The following is a 24810-nucleotide window of genomic DNA, read 5'->3' on the forward strand; positions in this document are numbered from 1 at the left end:
TTGGATGTTCCAGCATTAACTCATACTTGTTCCCTCCCTAGCCTCTTTCTCTCTTTATATCCCTGCTTTATAGCCTCCTCTTTATATACACTGTCTTCAGTTGAACTTGAATCTCACACTCATGTCTTGGTATTTTCTCATTGTTAGCTTTTTCCTTTTATCTGTGGTGCACATGTACCGGGTGTGGTTCATCAGGTTCCATTTGTTCATCTCCAGCTTATGCTTCTTTTGCTCAAAATCACTTTTTGTCTTTGTCTCACTTGCCAAATATATTTTCTTTTTTTTGTCATCTGATACCTGATAATTTCATATTCTCACTGGCTTTCTTTCTTCAAATGATCATTCTTCCATTTTAGTATTATATCTAAAATCCCTTGCTTTAAAAAAAATTTCTTTTTGATTTCTGAAGCAACATATAGAAAATGTGATCTTACAGGTGGTAACCTCTTGAACACTGGTGTCTGCTACTTCCTGAATCCTTTTATGGAAAAACAGTCATTCCTAAGCTACCTTTTCTTTATTTGTTTGCATGTTTTCTTGCTTATCTTTCTCTCTTACCTATTATCTCCTAATATCTTGGTGATACAGATCATTTACTCTGAGTGTCTCTTCCTGCTGAGATGAAGATGATCACGTCTTTTACCCTGTGGATCTATATGATCATTATTTAAAATGAAAAATGCTGGTGGTTATGTGAATTTATAGTCTCTAACAGATAAAAGGGGCAATAGTACCCTAAACTTTGTTCCTCCCATTTGAAGTATATGCTAGCTTTCTGTAAGCAATCTTTTTCTTAAAAAACCCCAAACGCTTTTTATTTTGAAAAAATTCAGATAGACATAAAAGTAAAAATAGTATAATAAACCCTCATAAATCCAGATTCAGTGAATTAATATTTTATCATACTTTTAAATCAAACTTTGATTCTCTAAATCTGTATGTTTTTTGTTGTTTTTTACTTTTTTGGGGGGAAATACAATGGAAGACTCAGTAGAGGAAGAGGGAAAATTTAAAATAAGTCGTTTGATGGTGAGGGATCTGTTTTTTAACTGTTCTTTTTACTTCAGGTCTAGCCAAGAGCTTAGAAGAGGCCCTGAGCCAAACTGCTGGCATCACTCAGCAGGCCATTGTAGCTCAGAACGCTGCGGTCCAGGCCGTCAACGCACACGCCAACATACTGAAAGCTGCTATGGACAATTCTGAGGTGAGCCAGAGAATGGTTCGATATGCAGTATTTAAGAGACTGATTTCTTCCTCCTGGTATGGGCTTTCTCTCGCTAAGTGAAGACAAGCTAGGGTAATTGTCTTTTTAAATAAATAAAACAAGAAAAACCTTTAAATGTTCTCTTTAATGAATTTTATATATAGTACTGTATTTCACAACAGTGATATGGTACAAGAATTAGTTCAGATTTGCTTTTGTATTTTAATAGAGCTTGAATGTATTTGTTGTTTGCTTTTTTTTGCTTTAAAATCACCAACCATTTTTTTAAATAAACTTTTTATTTTTATATACTTTTAGATTGACACTCAGTTGTAAGAAATAATAGATTCCCTGTACCCTCAAACACCAGCTATTTTAAATGTTTATGCTGATTATTTAACTTACATTGAACACTTCAAAGAATAAAGTAATTGCATTGATTTAAAAATGTGATAATGAGACTCAATAAATTTCCTTTATAATTTCATTTAGCTTTTCACTATATACAAATGTATCAATATCAAGTTGTTTAAATAATAAAATAATATACATAAACTGTAAATCTTAGTGATCAGGATCCTACATAATCAGTAAAGTTACTTTCCCATCATAATTTTGTGGTTTTTAGAAAATTTAAACACAGTTCCTATTGTTTTAGTCATGTACATACATCACAAAAATTAGACCTCTTATAAACAACTGGAAACTACAATCTTTGAAAACTTAAAGAAAATTCTCTTTTTCTGAGTTCAAGAGAAAAATTTAAATTTCACTCAGAGTTTAGTCAGGAAAGTGGAAACCACACAGAGAATATTTAATATGCTGGTTAATCAGGTGTGGAAAGACTGGAAGTTGCATGATATCAGGAAGTTGGGTTCAGACCCAAGTGGACCGGTATCTTTCAGAAGGACACTGATTAGAAGCAGTAACTGTCATGGTGCTACTTTGGTGGATGGCTACATAAGATGGTATTTCCTCTCCTCAGTGAACACATAATACGTGGTACATGTGGATTAGACAGTATGAAATCTACTGCAATCAAGATTTTACAACTAAAGGACACCTTATAGCAGCAGTTAACTAGATTAGGGAGTATTAGCTGTTATTACAAAGTAATCAGAAAAATGTGTGAACGCAAGTTTCAAAATGTTAAATGTGGATTCCAGCTTCTGTTTCTTCTAGTGAAAGAAGCTGCAGGTGCACATGGGCTCTGTAATATATACCGAATTACTTTCTCAAAGCAGTGTTTGGAGAATCTGGTGTCTGTTTTACAGGGTGCCTTCTTCTTGGACCACTGTAAGCAGGAATACCTTCAACAAAGGGAGACACATTTTGGCCCCCAGATATGTCGCTGACACTTACGTGATTTATCAGTCTATTTGGGTTAGTTGTGAAGAGTTGTCTCAATATAATATCAGATTTTTCTAACAGCATGCGATAGAATCTTGGAAAATTTGTTATACGTGTCAAGATACTGATACAGCCCAAACCAGCATCCTTTTTTTAAATTTATTTTTTAATTTTTTGCTGAGGAAGATTCGCTCTGAGCTAACATCTGTTGCCAGTCTTCCACTTTTTGCTTAAGGAAGATTTGCCCTGAGCTCACATCTGTGCTAGTCTTCCTCTATTTTATATGTGGGTCTTCACCACAGAATGGCTGCCAGTGAGTGGTGTGTGTAGGTCCATGCCTGGGAACTGAACCCGGGCTGCCAAAGCAGAGCACGCCTAACTTAACCACTAGGCCACAGGGCTAGCCCCCAGCATCCTTTCTTGATGTATTTTATTTTGCAAGATGGCTAAGGTGGCAGTTCACTGAAATATCAACTTCAGTTTTCACACCTTAAAATTAATTTCCTTTATCACTTTATAACAATTTATGTAGAACATAAAAACAAAAAAAGTGAGATACATAGAAGAAAAGTACCAAATATTTCTTCTAAAAGCACAGGTTCTTAGCCTGGAGTAGGTTCTTTGGATAGAATTCAGGAGCTTATTGAACTTGGGTGGAAAACATCTTTATTTTCCCTAGCCTCAAAACCTTTTCCTTCAGTTATGAGTATTGGCAACAAATCATAGTAGTGTGAGCAGTATTCATAACTTTGTCACCAATAGAAAACACAAGTATTTTCATATCATGTTATAGTACTTGGAAATCTCTTGAAATAGCATTTATGCTCGTCACTACTTCTAAATTAGGGTATTTATTAGTCCTACCACTAGATCCTGGTTTGTATTTCAGAAAATTAAAAAAAAAATATTTTATGACCATATTTCAATGTAAACAGGTTCCTTTGCAATCTTGTAGTTTCATTTTAAGCATTGACAGTTGGTTTTCTGAGAAGCTTCCTCACACTGTCACAGTAGTCCAGTGGCAAGGTTAATCCTGCCACTGGCTCTTTAGACTCTGTATTGATAATAGACGTGCCTTTAAAATGGAGACCACGCTAGACGTCAGTGAGAACATAATGTGGAGAATTGGTTGTGAAGGAGAGTTCTGAATGACCCAAACCAGAGTCATGACTTTTGCTGAGCCCTCCTCCCAAAGTAGCAGGCCTTGGGCTGCAGAGGCAGAGCTCCTTGTGTTTCTAACAAGGGAAAATACAAGTTGGGCATCCAAGGCCAGAACCCCTTCCTGAGATGGCAGTCGTGTTCTGGGTACGCAGCACCCCTGCAGTGGCCCTCTTTGGGTGATTTGAAATATAATTACTGAACCAGTTCAGTTGTTCTTTTCCTAAATAAAAGTCTTTTATTCTTGGGTAATTTAGTATATCCCTGTTCATCTCCAGGGTCTTAGCACAGTGTACTTTCAGGATATGCCATAAGGTGGTTTTGCTCCATATGTACCAGAGCACACTCACTTTAAACTATCTGCACTTGGAAAAAAGAAAGAAAAAAATCGCTTATAATAGTTAATTTAAAAATAATTTTAAATAGTTCAGACAGTTCAAGATAGCATTCCACTCATTGTGTATAGGATGCAGAATGAGGAGAGGACAGAAGCCAGACTCATCTGTGGCTTCAGTGATCTGGGTTCTTGCGCCTCTTATTGTGTGCGCATCTTGATGCACTGAGTGTGATTATAGTGTTAGAGGTGGGTTTTTTTGTTTGTTTTGATTTTTTTTTGGGTAGGATGTGCCCCCTAAATATGAGCGAACTCTGCTTAGTTGAAGAAGTAGAAGTAGCAGTTAGTTCTGGAGCAAAAACATGCTGGACCTGCCTAGGGAATTTTCAAGGGAGTCTTTATATATATATATACACAATTTTTTATATAACATCTATGTATATAACTCACATTCTATAAAATTCAGCTTAAGTGGAGGTTTCTGATGGTAGTTGATTTTCACCTTATAAATTATGGAGGGTCATTTTTTAGATAATGTTTTAGAGGAGGAAAGACCCTACAAATGTGTAAACTTTCTGCTTATCACTTAAACAATGACTTTGGTAGACAGACCTGCAGTTAAGAAAGTGTTAAGTATTGGTGCTTCATTGAAGAATGATTTAATCAACAGACATAATTCATGAAAAGTTTTTGTCCTTATTAACCTTTTCTGCTCATATCTGCTTTTTTTTTTTTTGAGGAAGATTAGCCCTAAGCTAACTGCTGCCAGTCCTCTTCTTTTTGCTGAGGAAGACTGGCCCTGAGCTAACATATGTGCCCATCTTCCTCTACTTTATATGTGGGACGCCTACCACAGTGTGGCTTGACCAGTGGTGCCATGTCCGCACCCGGGATCCGAACTGGTGAACCCCGGGCCACTGAAGCGGAACGTGTGAACTTAACTGCTGTGCCACCGGGCCAGCCCTCTGCTTTTAGAATCTAAAAAAAATATCATCTCTCCTTGGAAAATGCTTGTATGCACTAGAACACGATCTTTTGCAGTTTTGGTTGGGGTTAAGGTTGACGGGGGGTGGTTCATGGACTTCTTTGAGCCTAACCGTGAAGCTCAGATTAAGAGTTCCTGCTTTGGAGAAATACTGTATGTAATTTTTACTTTTGAGTTTAATGGCACTTGTGTCTGCATTTAGTCATGTTGGCCTGTCCTATGACAATAATAGCAGTATTCATGTTTACATAATTGTAACTTCTGTTTAGGTTACAGGTGAGAAGAAGTCAGCTCAGTGGCGCACAGTGGAGGGTGCGCTGAAGGAACGCAGAAAGGCAGTGGATGAGGCTGCCGATGCCCTTCTCAAAGCCAAGTAATTACTCATGGACTTTAACAAGTAATTAGGGCCTCCTGGTGGCTTTCTTTGGGCTGGGTTCTCTTTGTACTGTCTGTATAGAAGGAGGAGGCAGAAAAATCCTTCCCTCCCCTCTCTACCTGCACTTGATATTATTGGTGTCAGGAACACAGGTTTAAAAAGGAGAGAGGGAATAAAATATAATTAAGCCAAAATAAATTTGTCAGAAACTTTTATAAAGGGTCTTGTATGAGAAGTAGTTTTTCTTTGGATTATTGCTTAGGTGCTATATTTCTACAGATTTACTGAGATTCTGCCAAAATTTCGAGATTTTTCTGGAATGGTTTGAGCAGTTTTATCGGAATTTAGAGAGTGTGTCACAATCTCTTCGCCTTAACTACCAGAGTAGTTAGTGTATAATAGGTCTGGTTTTATACAGCCTCGACCTTGGTTCCTGGAGGTTGGCTAAAACTAGGATCAAGCAAGCAAACCAAGTACAGATCAACCACTCATGATGGAAGCCTACATTTGAATACGGGTTCTCATCAACATTGTGAAATCATTAATTTTCATTCAAAATTTTGCTGTCTTCCTTAACAAAATATTTATTACTGATGGAGAAGGAGACGCCTTCGAATAAAGCCAGCATATCTCTTAGGAGATTTCAGACGTTACACGTACATCACTAGACCTTGAGTCAGGGCTCTGAGGTCTGTGTTTTGTGGTGGGTAGACCATAGTTAGTCCGACCCATGGAACATTCTGCGTTTTGACGGCTCCCTGGGACTCAACTATTTGCTCAGTGAGCTCTTTGGCCTCCTCCCTTGCTTTTGCCTTCCTTAAGCTCTTTCTCATTGGCAGGGGAGTCAGCCTAATCCTTGCAAAAGCTGCCATTTATTGAGTGCTCTCGATGTGGCAGGCACTGTGCCAGGTACTTCTTGTGAATGACCCCTAAGCCCTGTACCAGGGTATGCAGCAGAGGAGAGGCTGAGCTGGAGTTGGGTGCAGGTCTGCCCGGTTCTGAAGCCTGTGTCTTTTCCTAGACACCCTGCTACTTCTCTGGTTCCCTCTGGTAAATCTAGCTTCTGACCATGGTGTTTTCACTTGTTGGCAAGGAGGCTTCCCTGCCTATTGACTATGAAAAAGCATTGAGTAACTTTTTTTCAAATTATGTTTTTTCATAGACTTTTAACAATTATACATTGTATCGACTTCAAACTCTTTAATAACGTTGACAAGGAATAATACTAAATCTTTGTATTGTTTTATTGATTTCCAGAGAAGAGTTAGAGAAGATGAAAAGTATAATTGAAAATGCAAAGAAAGAAGAGATTGCGGGGGCCAAATCTCATATAACTGCGGCAGAGGGGAAACTTCACAGCATGATCGTTGATCTGGATAATGTGGTCCAAAAGGTGTGTTTCTTAGGTCTTTGACAAGTATTTTTTGTTTGTCAATATAGTCCTTTAATCAAAGCATTTTAAGAATTTAGGGAAACAATAAAATTCCTACCATCTCTCTCCCTTTTCCCCTGCAAAGAATTTTAGTTGTTACTAATTTTAAAAACTTGCCTTGGATACAAAGTGGATTGTTCGGTATTGTTGATACTTTTTATAATGGATAACATTTTGGGTCATGGTTATTACCACTTAGGGAAATTTCCATTTTGTAGCAGATCTTCTGTCTGCACTTGGGCGATCTGTATGAGTAGTTTTCTGTGACCCAGAGAAAGCAGGACAGGGCACAATAAGATGGGAAAGGACTTGTCCGTGATATTTGAATAGAATTAGAAGGAAACCAAGACAAGGCTTATGTTCTTTTTTCTGAGCTTTAGATTTCTCCTGATTTATTGTTTACATATTTACAACCAAACATCAATAAGTAACTGAACATAGCTTCTATTTTTGGAATGTTTATGGTAGGCTTTGTTCACTTATCCACATACCTCTTGTGTTTGTTCAGGTCCAGGCGGCTCAGTCGGAGGCTAAGGTTGTGTCTCAGTATCATGAGCTGGTCGTCCAAGCCCGGGATGACTTTAAACGAGAGCTGGACAGTATTACTCCAGAAGTCTTGCCTGGGTGGAAAGGGATGAGTAAGTATAACTGAATGTTGGTACTTTTCTTTTTTCATTTTTTAACAACTTAACAACTAATCTAAACTCACTTCAATTCCACTTCGTCTAGTCCAAACCCCTCTGGCGTGCATATCTCATTTGGTGTACTGTACAGTGTTTTCAACATTTTATTTCAGTCACAGCTGTGACAGGTGACACACCTGTGACAATACACCCATGGTTTTAGCCACGGTGGACACTAGTTTCAGCCAGTGTTTGATTCCATAATCTATGATTCCATTCTAGTCTCTGCTACTCAAAAAAAAATTTGGAATCCAAGTGAGTGAGAGCGACATTATAACCTTGAATTTATTGGAATATTAGTTACATATATGCAAAACTATTCAAAACCTTTGCTACTTCAGGGGCCGGCCCCATGGCCGAGTGGTTAGGTTTACGCGTTCTGCTTCGGCATCCCAGGGTTTCGCCAGTCCGAATCCTGGGCGCGGACGTGGCACCACTCATCAGGCCGTGCTGAGGTGGCATCACACATGCCACAATTAGAAGGACCCACAGCTAAGAATATACAACTATGTACCAAGGGGGCTTTGGGGAGAAAAAGGGAAAAAAAATCTTTAAAACCTTTGCTACTTTAAAAATATTCATAATGAATTACTTAAGGCACACTTTATGTCTGCTCTGTGACAATACCGCAGCTGAAAACTCACCTAGGGACTCTAGTGACAAGGAACCGGCTGTGTGGCTATTGACTTGCAAATAGCTCAGCCTGAAGGAAATGTTGATGGTTAAGCAATGACGCAGTGTGAGTGCAGGGAGTTGCACTTCCCTGCAGTGCTGTGAGGGTAGTAAGAACCAGAGATTACCAGACTCAGTAAAATCAAAATACTATTTAAATGCCAGTGTCTGTTAGAAACAACATCAGGGAACGTCTGCGGAACTCGTGTTATAGGCCTCCCTGGGCTTAGGGTGTCAAGCTTGCGTCACGGAACCATGGCTGGTCTAAGGAGCTAAGGAAATAAAAACCAGTGCAGGAATTTTACAAGCATAATAGCCAGCCCAGAAGGTAGAATGGCGAAGTAGAGTCAAGGCTGTCAAAAAATAACTCAGACATTTAGTTAGTGTTTTGAATGCAGTTGACTCAATTAAGAGGGAGATATCAGACTCTTGTCAAAAAAAAATAAAAGCAGGATTTATAATAGAGATAAAGTGGAGAAATATACACAGAAAGTTCAGACCAGGAACAGTGAATCTTGTTTGCACATTGTTGTTTAATCTGATTAGCAGCTAGCAAAGAGGCAGTGTGGACAGTCTGGCCTTGAGCAGGCTTTATAGTTAAGCCACATCTGCACTGTTTCCCTCCTGAGAATTTCCCAGGGACTGGACTTCATGGGGGTTACAACCGCAGCTAGTGTTATTACCCCAGAGACCTTCCCTGACCGTCGTCTCCACGAGTACTCCACCACAGTACTTTATTTGATCCCTTTGAAATTCTTTTTCACTGGTTTTTGTGTTTGTTGTGTATCTCTATCCATTAGGTGTAAGCTCCTTGGCATAAATGTGACACTGGTAGGTAGTAGGGAGTCTAGTCTGGATGAAATAAGGTTGAAAGGGCAGGACAGGCTTTGCTTGTGCAGAGTGAGTTATGAGTGCCATCTCCAGGAATTTGCATTTTCTCACCTAAAATATTTGTCTTTGGTCTTTCCACTAGGCTGAATCCTAATTTTTTCATGCCAGCCTCTGACGTTTTTACTTTTTAAAAAGTCTTTTGCTGATTTTGAAAATGTCCATTGTAAAACATGGAAACATTGAAGCAGTCATTCTCAACCCAGGGCATTTTTGCCTGCCCGCCTTCCTGGGGGACATATGGCAATGTCTGGAGATATTTTTGATTGGCATGTTGAGGGCTGCTATTGGCATCTGGTGAGTAGAGGCCAGAGATGCTGCTTAACATCCTACATTGCACAGGATAGCCCCTCACAATGAAAAATTATCTGGCCCAGAATGTCAGTAGCACCAAGGTTGAGAAATCCGGCATTACAGAAATGTATCATGTAGAAAGTATCCTGTAGAAATGGCATCTGGTGAAGTTTCCCTTCCACCCCTGCCCACAGCACAGTTTTCCTCCCAATGTTGCTGATTACTTTTGTGTCTCTGGAGATAGTGAATTATTCCATGCTTACCCCAGCCCTCAATAGATATCCCTGCCTCTGAAATCTGCATTCAAGACCTATACCAAACTCATTGGTAATGGTTTGCGTTATCAGTTATTTTGCTCTTATTAGTCTTATTTCCCTATGTTATAAATGTCCTGGTGATAATTCATCTAATGCTTTTTCTGTGTTCTCCATACCTGAGCAGTGTCAAACATATAATAATAGCTAACATTATTGGGCATTATTTATGTCTAGCACTGTGTCCTAAGTATTTCACATGTATTAACCTATTTAAAGTTCCTAACAGCCCTATGAGGTAAGTTTTGTTATTATGCCCATTTTGTAGATGAGAAAACTGAGAAACACAGAGGTTAAATAACTTGCCCAAGGTTGAGGATAGAGCCAGGATTTCATTCTCATCCACTAGCCTCGGTGTTCTCTGCCTGATTGATTTGTATTGGCAGCATAGGACTCCCTTTTGGGCTTTTGAGAAGAGGAGTGATGTGACTGTAATAAGGAGGAAAATTAATTTATCCGAGATTGAGGGTGTAGGGAGGGATGCCCAAGGGCAAGGAAGCTAGTTAAAAGCTGCTGGAGTAATCTGAGGGCGAAGTGCTAGGGGCTGCGTAGTGTGTATGCTGCGGCACTGGAAATGAAGACTAGGAAAGAAACTTAGAGGTAATCATTTAGCAGTTGATTTGTTGAACCATAACTTATATGAAGTTGACAGTATACGTATACACTCCCTGGTCCAGCAGTTCAGCTCCTGGTGTGTGCTCAAGAAAACTCACATGGTGCTCAGGGAGACTCATAAAAATGTTTAGCAGCACTGTGCTAAGAGCAGAAGAATCAGAAACAGCTAAATGTGCCTCACATATGGCAGTGCAAATGAATGAACCAGAACTACATATCCCAAACATAAATGTTAAGAAAAACAGAAAGTTGCAGAAGAATACTAGGGTAGGATACCACTTACATGAAGCTTAAGAACATGCAAAACTAAACTATATATTGGTTAAGGATGCATACATGTGCAAAGTATAACAAAATGAAGGATAAATACCAGATTCAGATAGTAGATACCACCATGGGGGAAGGGAGGAGGAGCCATTAGGAAGCATGCATGTGAGTGTTGCCAGGATGGGAGAATGGGGTGCAAGTTGTAGATTGTCACTATTCCAGAGGACATTTCCTTTATTGCTTATGGAGTAGTGTATATAGCCATATTTATGTGCCGTGTTGAGACTGACATTCTCTCTCACCTTATCCATCTTTGCCAGTTTTTCCTGCAACATTGGGACAGATCCTTGCTCTGGTTAAATACCAGATTAAGTAGTTGACTTTTAGAGCAATTTTGGATGAAAAATACTTGTCTTTGAACTTGTTGAATCTCAGGAGCATTGCCAGGATGTTAAGAAGCTCATACTGAGGGGCAGGAGGCTAGCTGGGGTTTCCCTCTCCTGTCAGGTGCTCGCTCGGTGGTGCTTGTGATCATGGCTGTCAGCATCATCCAACTACTCAGAATGTTATTTTTTTTCTCCCTTACTGTCAAATCAGCCAATCGTAGTTTTTAGTTTAATTTGCACAGGTTAAATACAAATTTAATATGAATTCACTGTTTTCAAATTTCCAAAGAAGAAAGATTAATTTCTTAAATATTTGAAATGTTAGGAGAGGCCTAGTACTAAGAATAGTCAGGACTGTGACTTAGGGAAATACTCTATGAACTAATGCAAATGGGGGGTAAACAAGAATTGTAGTTTCTATGTAAAAGCTAAGTTGATTGCTTTAGCAAAAAATAGACGAGTCCCTGGAAACCAAAACTATCCTTAATATCAATGACTCTCTTATTTTTCTAATATTATTGTTTAATGTTCTTTTCAAATTTTAGGAAATAAACTCTGTCATTTTGCTTTCCAGTACTAAAATGTTTTTTCTACTGCTACTTTCTGGTTCCTTCTTGTTTCCTTTTAGATGTGCCTATTTAATGATTAATAACTGAAATAAAATAGGTATGTTCTCTTTTTCAAACTGTTCTTCTTTTCCTTTGTAGGTATTTCTGACCTAGGTGAGTAATTATGAGTATTTTATGTTTTGAGTCTTAAAAGACTGAAGTCTTTTTGTTTTGTCTGAAATTCTTATACTAAACCATCTAAATAATAGAAAGTAGACTTATGTTCATATGATAAATCTGATTTGGATATTTTTGTCATCTGTGTGCTCTCAGGAACAACAGTGTTTCACCAAGTGATTGGAAACCTGTAGATGTGTGATATGTGTATATTCTGTAAAATTTCAAACATTAACAAGTAGGAAGAAAATTATAATGAAGTGTGGACCTATCACCCAACTTCAACAGTTATCAACACATGGCTGGTTTTGTCTCCTTTATTCCCCCAGCTTATGTTGAAGCAGATCCCAATATCATATTCTTTCACCTGTAAATACTTTGAGCATGCTTTTTAAATGTAATCACTATACTATTATCACTCTTAATAATAATACTATAATGTCATCAATTGGCTATTTAGTGTTCAAGTATCCTCACTCATTTCATAGAATGATTTTTTTTAGTTGTTTTATTTGAATCAATATCCAGTGGAGTTACACATGTTGAATTTAGTCAGTAAATCTCTTATCCCCACTTTGTTTTTTGCTTTTCAACCTATTCATTGTGGAATTGAGTCATTTATCATATAGTATTTCCCACATTCTGTATTTTGCTGTTAGAGCCATAATTCTTAACCTGTGGTAATATATCAGGACACTTTTGGAGTGTGAAATTTGAAAAAAAAAGTGTGGAAGCCTAAATCAGACTCTTTGGGCATGAATATTTTAAAAAGCTCTATAAATGATGATGATGGACAGTTCTGGTTGCAGATCACTATTGTAGATAATATCATCTGTTTAAGAAAAGATACAAAAACCCTTTAGAGAAAAGTTGGAGAGAATTTGAATTTGATTAGAGTCTTAGCAGAAAGAATCTTAATTGGATGCCTGTTATGACTAATTGTAGTTATGCATGAAAGAAAATATAGAAGTGATTGTATATGTAAGCTTTGTCTTCAGAGGCAAAATTATGATGAGTTATAAAGCTAATTTATAATTAGTTCAGATTGGAAGCATGAAATTGGGTTCCTGGAAAAGAACTGATTATATACTTGAAGGCCTACCTAAATTACTTTGCTTGGCTTTGAAAGTGCTTTAGTTGTTGGACACAAGCTATGAATTTCTGATTGCACAGGAGAATTCAGATATCTTTTCAAATGTTAGCTGCTCTTTGCTTTTCTTTACAGCTGTTACAATTAAACTGCAATCAGTTGAACCTTGTAGATATATGATTTTGGTGAAATCATTAACACTTTAATGTGGCTCTCTGTGTAGCTGACAAGCTGTCTACCGATGATCTGAACTCCCTGATTGCTCACGCACATCGCCGCATTGACCAGCTCAACAGAGAGCTAGCAGAACAGAAAGCCACAGAGAAGCAGCACATTGCATTAGCCTTGGAAAAACAAAAGCTGGAAGAAAAGCGGGCGTTTGACTCTGCAGTGGCAAAAGCATTAGAACATCACAGAAGTGAGATACAGGCTGAACAGGACAGAAAGGTAGAAGAAATGAGAACAATTGCCTGATGTTTAAAGTGAATCTAACTTGATTATCTACTTCTAGAGATAATACCAGCAGTCAGCGACTTTAAAATGCTAGATGTAAGTCATGCCGACCCACCTGTTGAATGGAGCTTTGGCCCTTGTTCTAGTCGGAACTCCTAGAGAAGGACTGATCTAGCAGAGTTCCTGTATGTTGAGCAGATCCTGAAGTGTGAGAAAGTAACAAGCTGCTAGTTTCCAGGATTATCTAGTTTATCTTTTCCCAGCGGAGCCTCTGTCCCCTAAAGCAGTGCTGAAAGAATCTCTTGGATTCTGAGGTTATTTTTCTCCACTCGTGTTTTTAAGTAATTGGTGGTTAAGAGTGGATTTTCATCCTCATCATCGTGTGTTAGATAGGTGTCTACAGGCCGATTTGGGAACCTGACTACTCTTCGTGTCCTCTCGGCTGCGCAGTTGACCACTCTTTCCTCATTGAAGCTCTTTTTTTTTGGTGAGGAAGATTGGCCCTGAGCTAACATCTGTTGCCAATCTTCCTTTCTTTGCTTGAGGAAGATTGTCACTGAGCTAACATCTGTGCCAGTGTTTCTCTGTTTTGTATGTGGGATGCCACCACAGTGCGGCTTGATGAGTGGTGTGTAGGTCCGTGCCTAGGGTTCAAACCAGTGTACCCTGGGCCGCCAAAGCGGAGAGCGCAAACTTAATCACTACACCACTGGGTGGCCCCTTGAAGCTCTACCTTCCATAGGCTGCCAGATACCACGCTCTTCTGGCCTTTCTCTCACCTTGCTCCCACTCCTTGGGCTCCTTCTTTGCTCAGCCTCAAGAATTGGCATGCACTTGCATTGGTTCTGAAACCTTTTATCCATCTAAACTGTCTCCACGTGTTGTTGTCTAGTCCTGTCGCCTTGAAGTTTAAATACTGTCTGTCACTGAGACATTAATACTGCTAGCTCTGACCTCTGCTCTGGCTTCAGGTTCCTGGCCAGACTTGATGTCTCCAGCTGGATTTCAGTAGTTGTTTCATACTCCACATGTTCAAAACAAACTTCTTGATTCTCTCCAACCTGTCTCCCAGCCCCTCAGCTCGTTTCTCGCTAAACCTCCATGTACCCAGTTGCTCAAGCCAGAAATCATGCTTCGTTGTTTCTCCATCAACTTTCATATCCAGTCCATTGACAGATCCTACCAGTTCTGTATCCAAAGTAAATCTCAGATCTGTCCATTTTTCTCTTTCTCCCTTACCACCACCTTAGTCCTGAGTATCATCTTAACAGCTTCCCTGTTTTCATACCCATCTTTCTATGTCTGTTTACACAGGCAAGTGGTCCCTATAAAACATACTCTGATCAGACACAGGCTGCTGAAAGTCCTCCGCTGACTGCCTGCTGCATTTAACATAAAATCCAGATCCTTAACCTGTGCCAGAAAGGCCTTGCTCTCATTCCTGCTTGCTGAGCCAGGTGCCCGGGATTTTTCTTTTTTCTTTCTTTCTTTTTTGATTCCTTGACTGCGTCTCTTGCCGTGGGAAGTATTTCCTCTGCCCAGTACGTTGTTCTGGCTCATCTCTTGAAACCTTGATTGTAAGCTTGAATGTCACCTTCACAGCCCGGCTTTTCCCGTCCCTTCAATGTAAGGTAGAGCCTCTGTATTACTTTCTCTCACATTGGCCTATTCTTGTAAAAACAAGTATCACAATCTGAGATGTCTGCTTTGTTTACTTGTTTACTGTCTCATTCCTTCACTGGAAAGTACGCCACATGGAGCGAAAAGTTTGTCTGCCTTGAGCGCTTGCCTCTGAGTGTGTGGTAGGCACTGTCTGGCACAGGGCTGGCACTTCATAAATATTTATGCACTGACTGAATGGATTCATTCATTATATTGTTTCTGAGAAGAAGTCAGTCATGAATTCCAGGTCATCAATGTTAAATAATTTGCAGTGTGACCCATGGCCAAGTGTAAGCAAGACATGATAGGCTTTTCATATTTTGGTTTCATTTGGCCTGTGATGCATCTACACTGATATTAAAGTAAGCAGTTTTCTTTGTTTAGAAGAAATTGTATTCAGTAATTGCCAGATATTTATTTCTTAACAGTTCTTCACAGTAGGCATTATTATTCACAGATGAGAAAATGGAGACTTGAGAAAATAATTTCTCCAAGGTCACAGAGCTGGTGTAGTGAAGCTGTGTTTCATCCCGTCTTTGTAGGTTTTTTTTCCCCCATGATCTGAGATTTGTTAATTCTCAAGGGAGTGTGTGATTTGGGAAATTATAAGGAGGCAGCCTGGTGATATGGAAGAACACAAATTTGAGGGCAGAGAGACCTTATTTGAAATCCAGTTTTTGCCACAGCTGTGTGACCTTGTTTGAGTTGCCTTCCAACGTTCCGCTTTCTGATGCATATGAGAATTAGAAGTAAAGAATGTGTACACACGCATGGCACATCATGAGGGTTCTGGACAGGGAAGCTGCTATCATTGTTGTCACTAGTCTTTCTCTTTTTCAAAAAGTATATGTGGAGAATTGAGAACTCATCATTATTGTGTTTGGTTTCGCAGGTAGAAGAAGTCAGAGATGCCATGGAGAATGAAATGAGAACCCAGCTTCGCCGACAGGCTGCTGCTCACACTGATCACTTACGAGATGTCCTAAGGGTACAAGAGCAGGAGCTGAAATACGAATTTGAACAGGTGAGGACCTGTCGTAAAGCACCGACTCCCCTTCAACCTCCTTTTCCCCTTTACATTAACTCGCTCTCCCTTCCTTTTAACGTGCTCTGTATGTCATTTCCCCTGAGGATGTGGAGTAACGAGGAAGGATTCCTGTGGTACCCAGCCTGGGTGGAGTGGGGCTTTTATCTGTTTGCAGAACTGCTCCTTTTTACATAAAGGTGAACCTGTGTGTTACTGATGAGATGTGTTCTGTATCTACGTCCTAGTCATTTGGAGCATTCAGAGCTTCAAGGAGGGTTGGTAGAGTGGCTTCAGGAATGCAGATAATAATACTTGACATGTGTTATCTCCACAGCCCCGTGGGTCATGTGGTAGTTCTCAGATTTTCATATCTGAGGAAACTTCCCAGAGAGGTTAAGATTGGAAATCACAGAAGTCATCAGGAGACCTTTAATCATAGTTTCTACTCAGCAAGTCATTTATATTAACTGATTGTTTTGTCTCACAAGAAGGGAACGAGGTTTTCCACGTAAGGAAATCTTCCACAAAATTGAAATTCATGCCACTGTGAAAAGTTATTTTCCTCTGAATTCTACTTGATGGATATTCTTCTGAGAAAAATGAATAATAAGCTCTTAAATAGGGCTATTGAATAAAAGTTAATCTAATTATTACGTTTGGGTGGCAGTGCAGTTATTTTACTTTCTAAAGTTGGCATTTTCTCATTTTAGTAGCCTTCTTTCTTCTCCTGGTCTGCTTCCTCTAATATTAGGTTCCATCAGTAAATTTGTAGAAAATTATACATCAAATAGAAGTTGTAGGAAATTTTTGAAGCCTTACATGTTTATGGGAATTTCATGACAATAGTTTTGAGATTTTAAAGGCCCTGTTAGCTTTTAGAGGTAGCAGTTGCTGGAAGACTGAGTGTTTGGATAAGTGGCATGCGCTGAGGTAGCATCGCTTGTTTTTGTACACTCTTTATTTTATTTCAGGACCTGTCTGAGAAACTCGCTGAACAAGAATTACAGTTTCGTCGGCTCAGTCAAGAGCAAGTCGACAACTTTACTCTGGATATAAACACTGCCTATGCCAGACTGAGAGGAATTGAACAGGCCGTTCAGAGTGAGCACATCAACTTCTTACAGATAATTTTATTCAGTCCAACTTCTTAGGATAATTTCTTGTTACAAGGATAATGGGATACATGCATTGACATTAGGGCATAAAGATGCTGAAGTCACTCCAATAAATTGGTTCATTTCTTAGAAAATCAGCCCCAGATTTGATAAGTTTGGAACATAGAAAGTTGTGAGAGGAAATTAAAAACAACTAAAAATTAAATCTAAATAACTTGAAGTTTTACTCCTTATGTGACAGTCATGAGATCACCATTTACAAGGCAGTTTACCCAGCACAGTTTGGTTATGTTTCATGTGCCCTGAATGGAGAAAAAGGTTGGTGTGGCTCCATGCGTGCCCTCCAGGCCCTGCTGACCTGTCTCCAGCCCTCTTGTTGGAGGGTTATCTGAAGGCTGGTGATTTGCTGGTTGCACCCACCAGATGGACCGTGGTTATGGTGATGCCTCCAGGTGCCCCACTGAGAGGGCAACGTCCTGACAGAATGTTGATAAAATGGTTTCTTTGGGATGTGTGGAATCTTTTTTGTCAGATCATAAAGATAAGCTAAGTACTCATGAAGTTTCAAGATCCAGTAGTGCATTAAGTTTATTTGAAGTCTCCCATTCCTTTGCAGGAAGTTTCTGATGGCCTTGGCATAAGTTTTAGTTGAATTTAAGTGTCCTGTTTCTTTCTCAGATATTTCTAAAGATAAATCTATCTGGATTAGATACCCTGCGTTGTCCTCACTGTCACAGGAAGAGAAGGGAGGCTCAGTTGTGCTTCTGCACATGCATCCTCCCAGTTTTCTCCATGGCTTATTAAGAACAACTCCTCATCAAATTATGTCATGCCTTGTTGCCTCAGGAAGAGGCCAGCTAGGAAAGAACACATGAGGAATAAGTGGGAATGAGGTTGGAAGAGGTTCTCTTGGGCCCCATCTCCCACATGGGTGGATTTACCTTAGTGAAGGTACATCAGTTCTCTGGATGTATGAGAAGGACATGTGGTCAGGTAGAGAGATAAATGTTTTTCTTTGCCTTTTTTTTAATAGGTCATGCAGTTGCTGAAGAGGAGGCTAGAAAAGCCCACCAACTCTGGCTTTCGGTGGAGGCATTGAAGTACAGCATGAAGACGGCGTCTGCGGACCTGCCCACTGTTCCGCTGGGTAGCGCAGTTGAGGCCATCAAAGCCAGCTGTTCTGATAGTGAATTCGCCCAGGCTTTAACTGCAGCCATTCCTCCAGAGTCCCTGACCCGTGGGGTGTACAGTGAAGAGACCCTTAGAGTCCGTTTCTATGCTGTCCAGAAACTGGCCCGAAGGGTAGCAATGATTGATGAAACCAGAAATAGCTTGTACCAATACTTCCTCTCCTACTTGCAGTCCCTGCTCCTATTCCCACCTCAGCAACTGAAGCCACCGGCCGAGCTCTGCCCTGAGGATATAAACACATTTAAATTACTGTCATATGCCTCTTACTGCATTGAGCATGGTGATTTGGAGCTGGCAGCAAAGTTTGTCAATCAGCTGAAAGGAGAGTCCAGACGAGTGGCACAGGACTGGCTGAAGGAAGCCCGGATGACCCTAGAAACTAAACAGATAGTGGACATCCTGACAGCATACGCCAGCGCCGTAGGAATAGGAACCACTCAAGTGCAGCAAGAGTAAGGTCTAGGAAGAGTTTTGTAAACTCGTATTTCATGTCAAGGAAATCAGTAATACATGGAGGGTTTGCAGCAGGGTCCCAGAATTGTCTAGAAACGAGCAGGTTACAAGTACTGTTCTAAATGTTAACACCTGTTGCATTTATATTATTTCCACTTGCTATCATGTCAGTGAACTCCAGGAATACTTTCTTTGCAACTTGTGTAACATTTTCCGTTTTTCAGGTTTTACTGATCAGGCTTGTGAGCCAATCAAAATAATGTTTGTGATCCCTGTTATTATTGATTTTGCCCTTGGAGCAAACTGAATAAAACAAAAAAATGAAAACCGAGTAGCTTATCCCTTTTCAAAAAGTACCATTTCTGATTCGTTGTGTGTATGAACTGGGTCCCAGAAATCCAAGGCCTGTTCTTGGCTTTTAAGGTTCTGGTGAACTGATTCCTACTGGTCAAACTCAAAAGTGATGTACAAGCCCAAATGCCAGTATAATTGTAGATGTATCAGCCTACTGATTGAAAGGCACTAGAAATAGTCCGTATCCCAAACTTTTTTGATTGCTACCACAAGACACCCTGCCCCCCCCGTGTGCATATATATATATATATATGTATGTATTTTTTTTTTTTCTTTGAGCTTCTTGAAACACTGCTTCCCCCTTTCTACTTGTGATGCACTGTTTGCTTGTCTGCGGGATTAAAAAAAAATGTTGGTCTCTACCCACAAATTAACTAAACAGTCCTCAAAACGGGTCACAGCTCACAGTTCTGACACACTGGTATTGACCTTACTCCTTTCTGGTACCTTCTCTGTGAATTTCTTTATTGAAGTTGGGGTGGTGAACCTGGAATCTTAAAAAGGTTCAATAATTTTGTGGTATATTTGAACTGGACTGCCATAAAACCCAGAGAATTTACTTTCTTGGTTCACTTATCTGAAGATTAGGACAATTGTCATATTGGGTAAACATTAGCAAATTCATTTTTTACTCCATGAAAATACTTTTTCTTCAAAATTATTTTTTCTTGGGGTTTATGTATTCACAGAGATTAATGAGAAGGCACTTTTATCTGAGCAATGTATCTGCAAATCATGAAAAAAGTGGAGGGAGCTCTGTTTTATTTTTCTGCAGCGGTATGCTAGCCCCTGAATTTGGACTGTCACATTCAAGCCTGCATGGCACTTGACCTTGTTCTTTGATTTGGGCATCCATTGATCCATCTTGGCCTGAGTTGTTGTTGTTAATATTCCTTATGTTCCTCCTAAAGGAATCCCCTAAAGGGATTTTTTTAATGCTTTTTTTGGGATGAGGAAGATTGGCCCTGAGCTAATATCTGTTGCCAGTCCTATTTTTTTCCTCTCCCCAAAGCCCCCAGGACGTAGTTGTAAGTCATTCGAGTTCTTCTGTGTGGGATGCTGCCACACCATGGCTTGATGAACGGTGTGCAGGCTGTGCCCAGGATATGAACTGGTGAGCCCCAGGCTGCTGAAGTGGAGCAGGTGAGCTTAACTGCTTGGCCTTTGGGCTGGGGGATTTTTAATTCAGTAAGATACATCTAGTTTCTCTGACTAGAACACATGCTTTGTGTAATGTCCTTAACTTCTGCAGGTAGAGTCACTCGACAACTGTGGGCTATTAAGTTTTTTCTGGAAGATAATGGGGCTGCCCTAAGTTCATCCGTTCTTCCCCTTTGCAATGGCCATGAAGTTGCAAAATGCATTAACTTGCAAAGCTGACTACTTCCCTATTTCTCAAATGAGAATTGCTTGTAAGTAAGTTTTATTTTACTCATGAAATACGTAAAGTATTACAGTTTATAAGGAAATCTAAATTTCTCTAGGAGTCTAGGAGTAACTTCCTTCAGGTATGATTATCTGAGCTCACAAGCAGCAAGCAATCCTGAGTGGTTTAGTTTAGCTCTGTAAGTCAAAATCACGAAGACCACTGGCTTTCAAACTGTAGTAGATGCTTTAGCAAACCTCCCCACCCCCACTACATAGTGGAAACAGGCTGATGTTGAAAAGGGGTCTCTGCTTGGCCTGGCCTTGATCTTCCTTCCTCATGCCTAGTAAAATCCATCTTCCTGAGATGTCACTCAACAACCCTTCAAGTGAAAACGGCCTTTATTTGGGCCTAAAGAGCCTTTTCATCACTTCTCAGTTCTACTTCCAGGAGGTGGAGTCCAAAGGAGCAAGGTTGGGGGACGGTGGACACAGCCCCGGGCACTTAGGGCGGGGCAGCTTCACAGCACGTCTGCATTTAACCTGCAAGTCATGTTACACCTCTGCCACTTCCTTTCCTTTCGTTGTCTCAATCTGTTTTAGCCTTTAATTGGGTTACCTTCTTGCCTCCTGAGTGCTGCAGACAGTATGCCTCAACGTTTTAAACTCCAGATTTATTAAAATTCTGATCTTTGCAAAATGTCTGAAGTTTCAAAATCAGTAATGTAACAAACTAAAATGTAACTTTAGTCTTTTTTTTAAGGCATACTCCTTCTGTAGTCCTTAGTATTAAATCCTCTGCTCTTAGCAGGTTCTGGATAAAAGCAGTCTCCAAGTCCCAAAGGAGTTGTCCCACCAGTTCTAAAGTAACTTGCTTGTACTGAGTGCAGGACAGATAATTTGAGTTAAAAGGGAAATAAAAAGGATTAAATATCAGACAAATCACTCTTCATCAGCTCCACTGGTCACCATTTTCCCGAAACAAGGCTAAGCTTCCCTGGTTTCCTTTCCGTTGCTGCCGTTAGGGGCCTTGGGGACCCTGAGATTGGCAGGGGAGCATGAGAAACCAAAGGGTTGGGAGTGGGGAGGAGCAGTACCTGGCCACTCTGCCCATGTGAGGAGGCGACGTGGTCCCACTGGCTTGTTAGTCTGATCTAGCTGTGTGGACAATGCCCTGGGGTTTTCAGGAAGAGGAAGGGGCTCTGGAGCGATGGAGGCAAGGGCCAGTGCATTATTGTGGGGACAGAGTGCTCTGGTATTGGTGGCAAAGCTTAGATTTCCCTGGGAATAAATTTTATCATGACCTTTACTCCTCTTGGACATTCTTAGTTTTCAAGTCTAAACTCTTGCTTAGCACTGGAAACTTCTGGGCTTGATCTCCAGTGGTCCTTCTGAATCTTCTACAAAGTCCACGGCTGTGCAGGTTGGCTGGACAACATTCTTTTACAGGACAGGCTCCTTTCGGGGCCAGGCTAGAGGTTCCTTCACTGCCCAGGCGTTGTGTACTTACATCTGATCATATCCCAGCACACTGCCTTCTAGCAACCAACCCAGAGACTCTTTTCTCTGCTAAATGCCACTGTCTCTGACTCTAAAACGTGCCCTGCCCATCCACACTCCTAGTGACTGCTGTCTCGGAGCATATCCTATTTCAGTGTCTCTCAAACTTTTTTGACCATGACGAGCAGTAAAATAATTTATATCATGATCTGGTACATATATGCATGTATATCTTTATTTATGGCACTGTAAAAAACGCACCACAAAACTTTACTGCATGCGACGTACTTAAATTTTCTAATCCATTTCATTAAAATATTCATCACCCACAAAAACTGATTTCAGACCCTGCAGACTGACAGATATAAGACAGTCCTTTTATTGTTAGAGTCCTCATACATCCTGTTGAACCAAAATCTGCTAGTTTCCAATTTCCACACATCGGTAATCTAACTGAGACAACACTCAAGTTCATCCCACATACATTAAGACACCTCCCTTTACCGTTCCCATTCCGTGAGTCCTGACTCCCATTTGCTCTTCTGTTTGGTTTCTTCTTTTCCTTTTCTATATAAGCTACTCACAGGTAGTTTCACTACCCTCAGTTCCCAATTTCCAAAAGGCTGTTTTCAGATTTTTATTTTAACATAGTTGCTTTATATACGATTAATGCGGATGCCTCTCAGCTCTGGCATCATTAAAGCAGCATATCCCCTTTTAATGCTGTGAAGCTTTTCAAACTTGATTTGGTCCTAATTGTATTGAGTTATAAACCTTTTTCCTCATATCATTTTGTTTAAAATGTTAAACTGAGTTCTATATTGTAAATAGAAATTTCTCCTATATAAACATCAACTGAGATGTTGAGACTGTTCCGTAAGAGTGGTCTTAAAAATGAAATGTTCTACTTCACCAAGAAGCCCCTCATTTTTGTAACTGCCATTTAGGAATGCAGTTTTTGAGTTGTATTGAAGTGCAGAGACAGTGGTAGAGCAAGTAGAGACAGCAATTAAGGGGAGACCCAGGACCAAAAGCAAAAATTGGTAGGTTACTTTGGCATAGAAAAAGAGAACATCTTTTACTATCAGAGGCTACTATTTCACCAGTTAGTGAAATCAACATTTAACAATAAGAATGAAGACCAATCCTATAGGCCTTAATTTTTCCCCCAAAAAGTTCAAAGCAGTTATTTGCCCAGAGTGGGGGTCTGGAATATCCGTAACAGTTAAAACCACTGAGCTACACATCACCCACTTTGCAAGTCCACTAGACTCACATGACATCGTCCAGATGGACTTTCCCATCAACTTTATAGCAGCAAAGCATTATGGTGAGGATTCAGCTAGCACCTGGCAAGGGGAGAAGTTACCACAATTAGCAGGATTGCACTGAGGGAGTTCTCGCAGAGATTCAGGCATTTGCAGGTGTCGATGAACCGGGGAAAGAAAGGGCTGAGTTAACAGAAGCTCCCAGGCAGCCAGGTTCTCCTTGGAAGTTGTAAACCAAGATCAGAGGCTAACCTGCTCTATCTGACCTTTTTGCTCATTTGCTCTGATATGTCAAGAGGCTAATGGCGCAATGTACATGAATGTTTAAGTAGCTGACTACTGTCATTTCCCCCCGTCTTTGTCCGTCAATTAGATGTCAAACTTGGACATTCTGGGAGAGAACGTGCACTGATACTTAGGTTTCTGAAGATGTATCACTGGGTTCCAGACTAGAGAGAATGGTAAATGGAGATGGGAGCAGCCATCAATACAATACACTAGCAGCCCATAAACGTCAACCCCGGCAAGCTAAGGATGAGGTTGCTCCTCTGTGAGGACTCATGGGGTGCCTCAGTAAATCTGGGAATCAGATACGAGCAAAGCAGCCTGTGGGAGAAGCCCTTGTGAAGGTCAAAACGCTTCTGCAAACCTCTCAAATTCCTGTTAGCTTCCAATATTATCTGAAAGCCATAGTGGTTAAGAGAGAAATGCTAGAAGTACAGGTTCTTGACCAACTTGATTACCAGCAATGCACAATTGTAACAAGACATTTCAATCATTACGTCACCACAAGCCCTCAGGGAGACCACACTAAGTACAGCACAACTAAAGAAGGTGCCAGCACACACAAAATAGGGGGAGAGAAAGGAGGAGACGAAACGCTCTTGTGCAAGCCCCACGTCTAGTGGGAGGACTATGGCAAAGGCTATATAAAGACAACATAAATACCTACACATGTACAGTAATTACATGTTTATTTACAGTCTTCATTTTCCCAGCTGTGCAGCCTAAACTTCTGCCGTTGTCATTTAATCAATTCTAAGATGTACAATTTTTTACATCTAAATATCCCTGAAATTGGGGTACTACTGACCCATTATCAACTGTGATGTAATTGTATGACAACTTCCTTTAGACGCCTTCTCTAAGATCAAGAAGTACCCGCATCACAGCATCACCCAATGAAGGCTGAGCTCCACAAGGGGAGGGCAAACCAGTGACCACAGAGCGTGACGTCGGCTGACGAACACTGCAGGTGTGCAGAGCTTATGCCGAAATCGGGAGCTATGTACCTCACAACGTGTGTCTAAGGAAATGAAAACAGTAGTGCTGCTTCTGTTTTCAACAATAAACCCTGAATGGATGGTTTACAAAGTATCAAATTAGGAATTTAACCTAAATAAGTCAGTGCTGTATTCAACTGTACTTCAAAGTTCACCAAATCTGTATTACTGTCATGTTTTCTTCGTATCATGGTTAAATATGAACATCTCAGTTCTCAAGTGTAATTACAGCAGCTATGCTAGGCCACAGCTGCTCCTGATCCACCACTTCTATTTGCCTTCGCTGATGTCACTGTCACTGTCGCTGTCACTGTCACTGGTCAATGCAGTTAGGTTTCCCAGGGCTTCCCTGTAAGGAAAATGAAC

The 24810-nt window shown here is 40.3% G+C and overlaps 2 protein-coding genes across 19 annotated transcripts in view; one reads left to right on the top strand and one right to left on the bottom strand.

The window, feature by feature from the left end:
- IMMT (inner membrane mitochondrial protein) overlaps positions 1-19001 on the top strand; it is a 44678-nt gene extending 25677 nt beyond the window's left edge. For 7 of the 17 annotated variants that reach the window (XM_014852803.3, XM_070511811.1, XM_014852804.3 and 4 more), the window contains 9 exons: positions 1068-1204; positions 5301-5404; positions 6665-6800; positions 7348-7477; positions 11666-11680; positions 12997-13220; positions 15781-15912; positions 16887-17016; positions 18064-19001. In XM_014852803.3, the coding sequence (XP_014708289.1) occupies positions 1068-1204; positions 5301-5404; positions 6665-6800; positions 7348-7477; positions 11666-11680; positions 12997-13220; positions 15781-15912; positions 16887-17016; positions 18064-18677 (1622 nt within the window). In that variant the 3' untranslated portion in view covers positions 18678-19001. Of the gene's footprint in view, positions 1-1067; positions 1205-5300; positions 5429-6664; positions 6801-7347; positions 7498-11665; positions 11681-12996; positions 13221-15780; positions 15913-16886; positions 17017-18063 lie in introns of all 17 variants that reach the window. The other 10 variants (XM_070511804.1, XM_070511806.1, XM_070511803.1 and 7 more) reach the window with 5 other exon arrangements.
- A 5117-nt stretch (positions 19002-24118) lies between these two features.
- Positions 24119-24810, bottom strand: part of PTCD3 (pentatricopeptide repeat domain 3) — a 30806-nt gene continuing 30114 nt past the window's right edge. For both annotated transcript variants that reach the window (XM_014852805.3, XM_044772780.2), the window contains exon 24: positions 24119-24793. In XM_014852805.3, the coding sequence (XP_014708291.1) occupies positions 24715-24793 (79 nt within the window). In that variant the 3' untranslated portion in view covers positions 24119-24714. The remainder of the gene's footprint in view (positions 24794-24810) is intronic.

The sequence above is a fragment of the Equus asinus genome, chromosome 6, assembly GCF_041296235.1.
Source record: "Equus asinus isolate D_3611 breed Donkey chromosome 6, EquAss-T2T_v2, whole genome shotgun sequence".
Classification (NCBI taxonomy): domain Eukaryota; kingdom Metazoa; phylum Chordata; class Mammalia; order Perissodactyla; family Equidae; genus Equus; species Equus asinus.